Consider the following 10876-nt stretch of genomic DNA (forward strand, 5'->3'; position numbering starts at 1 on the left):
CCCTCCCCCAGAAGCAGCCAGCAGGGAGAAGTCGGGGGTGCAGCCTGGCGGGTCCCATTGCCACTGGGGGTGCTGGACAGGAACGGGACGGGCCTGAGGCTTGCTGGGAAGGCCAGCCCCAGCTTGCAGGGGATACTGGCGGAACAGGGTCAGCAGGGGATTTTACTGAGGAAACCATCACACAAGACAAAACAAAACCAAAACTTTATTGTTCCCTCGAAGGGATTAATGCCAGGAAATGAATGGTCCCCATGCCCCCTACCCCTAGGGGACAAACAGAACAGTGCAGGGTGAGGCATGGCCGCTTCAGTCCAGCTTGAGCTCCCAAGCCCTGATGCCCCCTCACTCAAGCTAAAATTGGGGATCCTGCCCTTGAGGAACCAGTGATCTAAGCAAGGCCCAGGACTCCAAAGCTGTATCGCTTGCGGGGAGTGTGTGAGTGTGTGTGGGGACGGGGGATCAGATCAGGACGGGGAGGGGGGGCCACCAGGGCGGGGCAGCGTTTATCCTCTGGCCACCAGCCATGCTTAGAGGCTCCCAGACCAGGGAGACCCATTCCCAAGCTCAGACATGATGAAGGGTGGGACAGAGCTGCAGCCTTGGGGATGCCTCAGGGCCCAGAAAGGGCTGCAGGATCAGGGGCTGGAGGGCCCCAGGCTGGAGTGTCTCAGACAGAGGGGGACCTGGGCACAGGGGCACCCCAGGGATGAGATCAGAACTGGAGGGGGAGACATTCCACGTTGAGGCTGAGGTCCAAGGCTGGACTACTTGTCAATGAGCCCGCCCTCCTTGAGCTTGAAGTAGAAGAACTTCTCCAGGGCGCTGGCGCACCGGCAGTACTCGCTGTCCGGGGGGTTGTACTCGCGGCAGTTGGCGATGACCCGCTGCAGGTCGGCCACAAAGAGCTTCCGGGTCACATAGTAGCGGCTGCGCAGCCTCTCTGTCATGGTCTTCAGGTCTAGGCAGCAAGAGAGAAGGGCACGCCTTTGAGAGGCTGCCTGGCCATGGAGGGCCGGAGCTGGGGCACGCGTGGGAGGAAAGGATTGGAAGGAAGGGTCCTCACCGATGGGGAAGCGGATAACCTCATAGTAGTCTGGGGCCTCTGACTTCTTCACGGGCTCCATGAAAGGCCAGGCACTGGGGTGGGACTACAGAGGACAATCAGACTGGGGCCAGATCCACTGTGCCCCTGCCCGACTCGGGACTGCCACCCCCTCACCCTTGGTCAGAAAGCCACAGCCTTTGGCACAGGGACCCCTAGAAGAGAGCCTGGTCTCCCCACCTTGATCTGGGCCAGCAGGTTTTTGAGGGTTGTGTAGAGCTGGTCAGGGTCCTTCAACTCCTTCCTGGAGCGAGAGAGGCCGAGTCTGAGGCTGCTGGGCCCTCTGCCGCCCTTGCCCCACACTGTCCGCTCCCTCCACACAACACTCACCCTTTTTCCTTCCCCAGTGGCTTCCAGCCTGTCTCTCCTGCAAAATGGGAGAACACCCCTAAGAATGCCTATCCACACCCCGAACAGCACGCCCCCTCCCGTGCCAAGACCCCCTGCTCACGAATGCCAGGGACGCTCTCCACGGGGATCTGGCGCACACCCTCCTTGAAGCAGCTGAGCCCGGGGTAGACCTTTCGGATCTGGGCCTGTTTGCGCTCAATCAGCTTCTTGATGATCTGAGGGAAGGAAGGGTCTGAGAGGCCAACCCGGCTCCAGCAACCAGCCTCTCTGGCCACAGGCAGGGAGGGCTCCCCCACTTGCCCCTCGAGGCAGTGCAAGAGCCAAGACACTGGCCAGCCCCACTTCACGTGTGCACGAGCAGGTATATATGCATCTCTACACCCACAGACGTGTTTACTCAGGTGCACGTTCACGGAGAGTCCCATGGAGACACGCATGTGAGCACACGCACCTCCTTCTGCTTCTTGATGATGTGGGACAGTTCCGTGTAGGGGATTCGAGGGTTCAGCTCACACTCCATCAGTGTCGCACCCTCGTAGTCCTTGATATAGCCCAAGTAGCGGCTCTTGGGCACCTTGATGTCCTTGGAGAAGCCCTAGGGAGCGGAGAGTTACTACCAACCCATCAGCAAGGCTCTTCCAGCTTGAATCTGTCCCTGGAACGTTTCCAGGCCGGCGGCCCCTCCTGACTCCCCCCCGCCCACTGTGCCCCGCCCCAAGAACTTCCCAGCTCTCCCAGCTGCCTCTTCTTCCCTGGGGCAGCAGCAGGAGGGAGAAAGACAGGCATGAAGGACTTCCCCACAGGTGCTGGATGGAACAGGGGACTGAAGTCCACCCACACCGGGGGCGAGACAGAATGACCCCTGACCCCAGGCAGAGTGAGGTGAGGGTCACCTGCTTCTTGAAGTAGCCGATGGCGTACTCGTCGGCGTAGGTGAGGAAGTAGAGAATGTTGTGCTTGATGTGATACTCCTTCAGGTGGTTCATCAGGTGAGTGCCATAGCCCTGCAGGGGAGGGGGGCAGAGCTCATCAGACGGGAGGAGGCAGGCCTAGACTAGAAAGGTCTCAGGAGGGTGGGGAGAGGAGGGCAGGGACAGGAGGGAGCCGACTGGAAAGGGGGTGGCGACAGCCAGGGGATCCAAGTCAGGTAGGAGGAAAGGCGGCCGGCAGAGGAAGGGGAGCTTATGGGGAGAAAAGCGAAGGATGCTGGGTTTCTAAGCGCTTACTCCAGGCCAGGTGCGATGCTTGGTTCTTTACAGAGCAATCCTCAAGTTAACCCATGAAACAGCTATCATTACCTCCATCTTACAGAAGAAAAAACTGAAACTCAGCTATGTCAGGAAATATGTCCAGGTCAGGTGACCAGCCATGGCAGGGAGAGCCTGGATCTAAACCCAACCAGGAAGCTGTGGTCCACAGGCCCCTAGTTCCCAGTCCCTGGGCCTCAGAAGTGGAGGAAAGAGGAGAGGGGATCACAAAGGCCCCCCTCATCATGACATCTGAACCCCAAAGAGACACCCTGTCTTCCACAAACGTTAGGACCAGAGGCACCCCGCAGATCTGGGTTATGGAAAATGGGAGAATCATGGAATCCTCTGGTGGTCCAGTGGTTAGGATACCTTGCTTTCACTGCCAAGGGTGTGGGTTTGATTCTAGTTGGGGAACTAAGACCTGGCAAGCCTCACAGTGCAACCAGAACATAAAAATATAAAATAAAGCAGCCACACCATTTTAAAAAATAGATAAGACAAACCGGGGACCCTACTAGTCGGCCTGTTGTGACAGGACAGAAGACAGGACGACCACCCAGAGCGGGACTGTTGTAAAAATTAGCAACTCTCCAATGCATGTACGTGTTCTTGTGATGAAGGAAACACAGATCCATTTAAAACTGTTACTATAAATCTGAAGAGTTCTCATCACAAAGAAAAAAGCATTTTTTCTCTGCTCTTTGCATTTTGTACCTATATAAGATGATAGATGTTCACTGTGGTTGTTTCATGATGTATATAAGTCAAAGCATCAGGCTGTACACCCTAAACTTACACAGTCCTACACGTCAGTTACATCTCAATAAAACTAGCAGAAGACAAGTGTTACTGATTTTTGGGCCCCCTGTGTTGACAGGTGTTTCTTAATTCAGTTATCAAATTACAACTGCCACCTTGTGGGCATGTGAGGAAGTGTCGGGCCCTTAAAAGAAGGCTTGAGGGCAGCTGTGTCACTATGGTGCTGCTCTGACCTTGTCCAGACTCAGAAGCAGGGGGTGGGATGCAGCTGGGACCGGGAGCTCCCTGACCTCCACCCACACTGGGGGCGAGCATAGACTCACCTTGACCTGCTCATTGGAGGTGACAGCGCAGAAGACAATCTCTGTGAAGCCCTGGGTGGGAAACATGCGGAAGCAAATCCCACCAATGACCCGCCCATCCTTGATCAAGGCCAGAGTCTTGTGCTTCCTGAGGGGAGAGAGCTCAGGTCACAGGCCTTACCCGTCCCCTGAATGTTCCCCAGGAACCCACCACCCCAGAGGCCAGAGCTGCACACAGTGCTGGGAACTAAGGAGCAAGAATTCCCCAGGGATGGAGGAAGAGGCCTAGGGAGCAGTGGGGGGTGGCTTGGGGTCGGGCTCTCCCAGGGACCTACGGGTCGAAGACGAGGCGGGCAATGTACTCCTTGGGCATTCGCGGCAGCTGGTGGGAGAAGACATTCTGTAGCCCCACCAGCCACAGCAACACCCGCCGGTTGGCCTTGGGTGTGAGCGAGTTGCCGATGACATGGAATTCGATGATGCCTCGGCGCTCTTCCAGGCGAGCAGTCTCGTCCCGGGCGGCGTTGGCCGACAGCAGGCTCGTCTGGGCACCAGAGCAGGGGGTGGTGAGCCAGGGTCTCGGGGGGTGAGCCCCCACCCAACGGGTTGGTAGGCTGGGCTGCCCACCTCGGGCCCTAGCATGGCAGCAGGATCGGTGATGGTGAGCATGACCTCGTTAACCAGCTCCATGGGGATGTCACCCATCACACGAAGCCGCTTGGCATCCTCCAGGGTCAGGTTCTCTGGGAGCTTCCTCTTCTCGCCTGCTGAGGGGGTTGGCAAGGTCTCCCAGGCACAGCAAGAGAGGCCGGGTCAGGGGGGTTGGGGGAGACAAGGGGTGGAGATCAGGGGTCAAGTACCCACCTGGCATGGGCTCAGCACCTCCAGAATCCAGGCTCAAGGAGCTGTTGCTGCTCCCACCCATGGTGGGGCTGAAGATGGGGGCGCTGGGGACAACTGCAGCGCTGACCGTAGCTGAGAGAGTGAAAGATGAAAACAATCGGGATGGAGCTCAAAGGTAGGGTGTGTCCCGCAAAGACAGCCTGGCTCTCCCACTCCTGTCAAGCCCTCCTGCACTTCCCCCCTGCTACCAGTCGCAGCCCCTCCTCCCCCAGAGGCGCAGAGCTCAGCCAGGAAGGCCAAGCAGACAGCCTGCTGCGTGCAGCACGTACCTGGCCGGGGTACCAGTTGTGTTCCCTCTGAGGGCGGCATGGTGAAGCCCGACTCCCAGATTGGAGAGTTTGCCCCATAGATTTCCTCCTCCAGCATGGACAGGAATCTGTGGGGAAGGTACAATCTGTCCCACAACTCTGTCCTCCGACCGAGGGAGCAGCCTGGGCCAGACACAGGGACTGGAGGCTGCCCTCAGGGACCTGGGAGACAAAGATGACCTCAGTGCTCTGGGAGCCCCTCGTTGAAGATAGGAGGACAGGATGATTCAGAAGAGGCCCAGGATGCCATGGTGAGGAGTACAGGGGGACAAGGTCTGAAATGATCCATCCTGTGCTGTGCACCAGGCAGGGCACCCAGTCACGCTGGGCCTCAGTATCAAAATGGGATTCTACCCTCTCCTGCTACCTCTTACTCCCACCTGGTGGCTGGAGGAGCATAGGAGGGTCTGGATCAGTCAGGAGAGGCTTTCTGAACAGGAGAGAGAGAGAGAAAGAGAGAAAGAGAGAGAGAGAGAGAAAGAGAGAGTGTGTGTGTGTGTGGAGTAGGGTGTGGGGGTGTGTGTGTGGGGTGTATATGTGTGGGGTGTGGGTGTGTGTGTGTGTATGGGTGGGGTGTGTGTGGTGTGGTGTGTATGTGGGGTGTATGTGTGTGTGTGTGTGTGTGTGTGTGTGGTGTATGTGGGGTGTATATGTGTGGGGTGTGTGTGTATGGGTGGGGATGTGGGGTGTGTGTGGGATGTGTGTGGGGGGTGTGTATGTGGGGTGTGTGTGTGTGGGGGGGTGTGTGTGTATGTGGTGTGGTGTGGTGTGTGTGTATGTGGTGTGGTGTGTGTGTGATGTGGGGTGTGTGTGTGGTGTGGTGTGGTATGTATGCATGGGTGTGTGTGTGGTGTGGTGCGTATGTGTGGTGTGTATGTGGGGTATATATGTGTGGGGTGAGTGTGTGTGTGTGTGTGTGTGTGTGTGTGTGTGTGGTGTGCAGTGTGTATGTGTGGGGTGGGTATGTGGGTGTGGTATGGTGTGTGTGTGGGGGGTATATGTGGGTACGGTATGTGTGGGGGGTGTGTGTGGTGTGGTGTGTGTGTGGGGTGGGTGTGTGTGTGGGGGGTGGTGTGTATGTGTGTGATGTGGTGTGTGTGTGTATGTGGGTTGTGTGTGTGTGTGTGTTGCTCCGCTGAGTCCGACTCTGTGCAAGCCCATACACTGTAGCCTGCCAGGCTCCTCTGTCCATGGAATTTTCCAGGCAGGAATACTGGAGTGGGTTGCCATGCCCAGGGAATCTTCCTGACCCAGGGATCGAAACCCATCTCTTGTATCTCCTGCACTGGCAGGTGGATTCTTTACCACTGCACCACGTGGAAATCTGTGGATACCTGTGAACCACGTTTAAAATGAAAAGACAGTGTGGCAAAACAGAGAAAAATCTTAACAGAAAGGACTAGAACAGAGGTGGAAATTGGTTTCTCTTCAAGTGTAAGCTGTGGTTTCTTGGAATGCTGTGGTGAGACGGATTCTGAAATGTGTCCATGCCCCACGGGAAACAGGTAGTCATGCCTACCAGGTGGGTGGGCAGGGGCAGGACCAGCACTCGGGCCGTATACCTGCCATCCCCACACCAGTATACAAACAGGCAAAGAGCTAGTGAATTACACTTGGGCCTTGGGCAAGCAGCCCAGGTAGAGGTCCAGATCCCAGAAGGTTCATGGAGGGAGAAGAAGGACCAATCCAGGAAGCCCCCCTGGAAAAAGGGGACAACAGGGAGGATGTGAGCATGGTGCAAGGTCCTGATGAGCCAGAACGAGCCTTACTTGGGGAAGTGGGTGAGGATGAGGGTCCTCTTCTCGGGCACCAGCTTGTCCTTCTCTACTCGGAACTTCTCTAGCAGCTGTCGCCGGGTAACCGTGAAGATGGAGCGGAGAAGGCTGCGCCCAAAGACGTGAGTGGTCTCATACCGGGGGAGGCTATCGCAGCTCTGGGGCACGTGGCAGTAGCAGAGCCATCTGCAAGAGCAGGAGGTGGTAAGGGAGAGCAGAAAGCGATCTCAGGCTGCGCCTACAAGCCTCCCCCCATGCTATCCCTGGCTGGACCTACCTGGTGTAATTGACCTTGTAGGTAGCCACATCCTCAGCCTGAGACCTCTGCCGAAATTGGGCAGGTGTCTCAAGCTTCCAGTAGTTAAGGCAGAGCAGGAACATCTTTGAGAGCTCGAACATTGTCTGCCGCTCCCGGGGAGCCAGGTGACTAAACTTGTACTGCACAAAGTTTAGCACACCCTGGGGGGGAGGGGAAGGGAAAAAAATAGGAGGAGGTGTGAGCAGCTAGCATGGCCTTCTTATCCAAAAGTAAGGTGCTTCCTGAGGGCAGGCTCTCTGGGGCTTTCGCTCTGGAGCTGTCAGGAGAGATTATACTCCCTCCCACCTCCATACCCACCCTGAGGTTAGCACAAAGCATCCTCCTTTCTCCGAACCTCTCCCCTGCTCTCAGGGCAGGAGATGGGTGGCAGATAACACAGGCTCCCCGCTCCTCCAAGATGCCCTCAATCCTCTTACCACCTTCCTCATCCCACCTGCTCAATATTAGGCTTCTCAAACGGGGGGCTGCCCAGGGATCCCTCCACCACAGGCCGGGTCATCTGCAGGATGCATTTCCGCAGGAGCTGCAGGAAGAGGGAGGGGTAGAGATCAGTGGAGCACAGAGCCGCAGACCTTCCCAGCCTCCATCTCGCCCACTCACACTCTCATTTGAAGGGAGCTCACCTTGAAGAGGTAGAAATAGACCTGCTTGGTGTCCGTGTCCTCCTCCTTGTGAACAGACATGAACAGATTCTCCACGTCCACCACCATCCCCAGCAGCCGGTTAATCTCATCCTCCGACACGTTCTCCAGGTGGGACACGTGGTCAGCTGTAAGAATAAGTGGTAGTTGGGAAAAACTGACAGAAAAAAATCAACAGGACTTCCCCCTCCTCATTATTGCCAGCCAAGACACATCCTCAGTCCCTCTGACCAGTGTGACTGGGCAATGAGACTGACTGCTCCTATGTCAGCCCTGGGGGGCCTCTTGTCTCTTGTGGTGGCAGGTTTCCTTTCTGCTTCCTTGGGGCATACACACTCCCGGCCCAATTCCTCCTTAGGAGGCATCTTCTGTCTTTCAGAGATGAAACTGTGTGGTCCTGTCCAAGCAGGACGCAGCACCTCCAGCTTCCCAACCCCAGTTCCACAGGTACTACCTGCCTTACCCAAAGGGTGCTCACAGCTGCGGCACAGCTCGCTCAGGTTCGCCGCTGGCTGCTGCAGGTCCATGCGGGGTGCAGTGGGGGGCTTGGGGTTTTTCCAGCCATTACACTTGCAGGTTTCATTGGCCTGGAAGCAGAAACATCAGTCAATAAGCGTGTAAGCCGGGGAAGAGTAGCCGCTCCCCAGTCACGGCTTTGCCCCCATTCCCACCCAAGCCCTAGGATGCCCCAAGCCCCGCCCCCTATTACCCCAGGCCCCGCCCCTACCTTGCAAGCCGAGAAGACCCCTAGCTTCTCTAGCTTCTTGGCGCGCGGCAGCCCCCGGACTTGCGCTTTCCTTTGGCTGGCGCGCTGCTGCTGGCTCAGGCCAGGTCGAGCCGGATCACCCCCGCTCCCGGTACCCCCACTTCCTACCCCGGGCCCCCCAGTCCCTGTGCTCCCGGCTGGGGCTGTAGCTGGGGCAGGGGCTGGTGCCGGAGTGGGAGCGGGAGTCGGGGCCGAAGCTGGGCTGAGGGTAGGAGTCGGAGTTGGGGTAGGGGCTGGGGACTGAAGCGGACGGGGCTGCGCGGCAGGGGCCGGGGTAGAGGCCTGGGAAGGTTCCGCCATGGCCTCCCCCGAAGCGGAGCGCGGCGCAGCGCGGCGCTCCCAGCCCTAGGGCCGCATGGGCAACCGGCATTCAATGCGCAGGCGTCGCTGCCCCAGAGCATGATGGGAGTTGTAGTCTTTCACGGTTACTTTAGTCGCCTCCAGGTTCCAGACTTTTCTGTCCTGTCCCTCAATCCCGGACAGCCAAATGAGGCTCTAGCCAGCACCCCAGATTGACTCCTCCTCACTTGTAATCCTTTTAGAAGGCTTCCGAGGTAGTCAAGATTGCTGCCTTTTGAGGACAAGGAGAAGCACCCCAGAAAACAGGCTTCTATTTGGGGAATCACATCCCTAGCCATAAAGATGGAAATGCAGGCCTGGGGCCAGGAGTGTAGTGGTTTCATGCCCACCTCCCTCCTCCCCTCACTCTGCCCCTATCCCACACGTTTCTGGACACAGAATTGCAGCTAGGGTGATTGAATAGCAACAGTTCTATTTCTTGATCTGTTAAGTGGTTACATGGTTGTGCTTTGTGCACTTTTCTCTGTGTTAACTTATACTTCAACAAAAAAAGGTTTATTATAAAAGCACTGAGCGTCAGAGTAATGGCCAGGGTCAGGAAAAAGGCTCCTGAGGCGGGGATGAGGGACTATGGGACCTGCTATCCACCCACACAGTGGGCACCTCCCATTCAGGGCCCACGTCTTCATCTTTGTGGTTCCAGAGCCCAGCTCTGATCCTGCCGCGATAGGCCAAGGGTAGGATGAATGAAGAAAACCAGGAAGACGCGTTCATCTCCTAGTACCCATGTGTTGCAGGTTCCTATGTGGTCAGAGAACTGTAGGATATTACAAGAACCAACGACCCCATGGTCATATTGATGGCTCTGTTTGAGGGCAGTCCTCCTTGCCCCAAGGCCTGATTCGGAGAAGAGCAAGAGTCTCACGGCTCAATCTCATCTTCACTCCGTGCTGGTGACCGCTGCAGGGTTGGGCTCAAGCGCTGCCAACCTCTTTTGGCTTATCTCGTGGGGTCACAGCCCCGGCCGCTTGGCCCCCTGATGGAGGTGGGGAAGAGCCCTGACCAAAAAAGGGGCAGGATCTGGGATAAAAGCAGCAGCAGGAGGCTACAGAGCAGCTGCCAACCTGATCCGTGGAGGTAGGATGTGCAGAACTGACCCCAAACTCAGCGGAAGCGAACCTCTCTGGAAGCCAAGGGAGCACCCTGCTCAGAGCTGCGCAGTGCAGCGAGAGCGTAGCCACGCGGGGCCACGAGGCCCCGCCTCCCAGCTCCGACTGGCCGCTAAGTTCTGAGCCTCGAGCACAACAGCAGTTGCTCACTCGGATGCAGCGGGTCGGTAGCAGTCTCCCTAGCGGGAGCCAGTCGGCCTCCCAATGTCCCAGCGTGGCCTTTACTGAACGGAACCAGGTGGCCACTCTACCGGTGCAGCGGCTCACGGAGGATGCAGCAGCTGTGCGGGACAACGTCCACACGGAGGATGGCTTCCAGATGAAACTGTATGCCCATGGCTTCACCCCCGAGGAGCTGTTGGTTCAGGTGAACAGCGGGTGCCTGGTGGTGACTGGCCAGCGACAACTGGAGGGCTGCAACCCGGATGGGACCGGCTTCCGCGTGGCGCAGAAGGTGCACCAGCAAATGTCACTACCACCGGACCTGGACCCCGCTGCCATGACTTGCTGCCTGACCCCCTCCGGCCAGCTGTGTGTCCGTGGCCAGTGCCGGGCACTGCCTCCCTCTGAGGCTCAAACAGGACCCGCCTCAAGATTCAGAAGCCGTGGCTCTAAGAAACTAGCCTGACCCAGTAAACAACCACCGTAGTGAGCAACAGCTTCAGTGTCCGTGGTCTTTTCTTGGGGCTGGGATCAGAGGTGGAAGTAGAACAAAGGTAGAAGGCCAAGGGGAGGGCCCAGAGGGGCAGGAAAGGCACCTCAAGGTGGTGGTCTATCATAAATCGGGCCCAGGGGGGAAGCTAGAGGGGCCGTGGGCAGTATTGTTTCACTCAGCTCGGCTCACTGCTTGGACCAGCAGCTCCAGCAGGGAGCAGCAGAGAGCCGAAAGGGCCCCACCATCACTGAACTCCGGGACCAGCAGAGGGCCCCG

General features: G+C 57.5%; 2 protein-coding genes across 3 annotated transcripts; one reads left to right on the forward strand and one right to left on the reverse strand.

Moving 5' to 3' along the window:
* Positions 1–189: 189 nt before the first annotated feature.
* KAT2A (lysine acetyltransferase 2A) lies at positions 190–8838 on the reverse strand. 2 transcript variants are annotated; one of them, XM_070773498.1, is made up of 18 exons: positions 8438–8838; positions 8174–8297; positions 7693–7838; positions 7503–7592; positions 7028–7209; positions 6745–6936; positions 4937–5043; positions 4629–4739; positions 4392–4528; positions 4100–4308; positions 3786–3912; positions 2347–2457; positions 1905–2048; positions 1554–1668; positions 1433–1469; positions 1283–1346; positions 1064–1148; positions 190–958 (listed from the first exon to the last, which is right to left on the reverse strand). In XM_070773498.1, exons 1-18 carry the CDS (start codon positions 8774–8776, stop codon positions 765–767), a joined length of 2514 nt encoding a protein of 837 aa, XP_070629599.1. In that variant the 5' UTR covers positions 8777–8838; the 3' UTR covers positions 190–764. The 2 variants fall into 2 exon arrangements, with proteins under 2 accessions (XP_070629599.1, XP_070629598.1); XM_070773497.1 differs by having other exon boundaries at positions 4392–4531.
* A 1221-nt stretch (positions 8839–10059) lies between these two features.
* On the forward strand, positions 10060–10625 carry HSPB9 (heat shock protein family B (small) member 9). The gene has a single exon (XM_070773501.1). The coding sequence runs from the start codon at positions 10100–10102 to the stop codon at positions 10571–10573; it is 474 nt and encodes a 157-aa protein (XP_070629602.1). The 5' UTR covers positions 10060–10099; the 3' UTR covers positions 10574–10625.
* The last annotated feature ends 251 nt before the right edge of the window (positions 10626–10876 follow it).

Source organism: Bos indicus, chromosome 19, assembly GCF_029378745.1.
Source record: "Bos indicus isolate NIAB-ARS_2022 breed Sahiwal x Tharparkar chromosome 19, NIAB-ARS_B.indTharparkar_mat_pri_1.0, whole genome shotgun sequence".
Lineage (NCBI taxonomy): Eukaryota > Metazoa > Chordata > Mammalia > Artiodactyla > Bovidae > Bos > Bos indicus.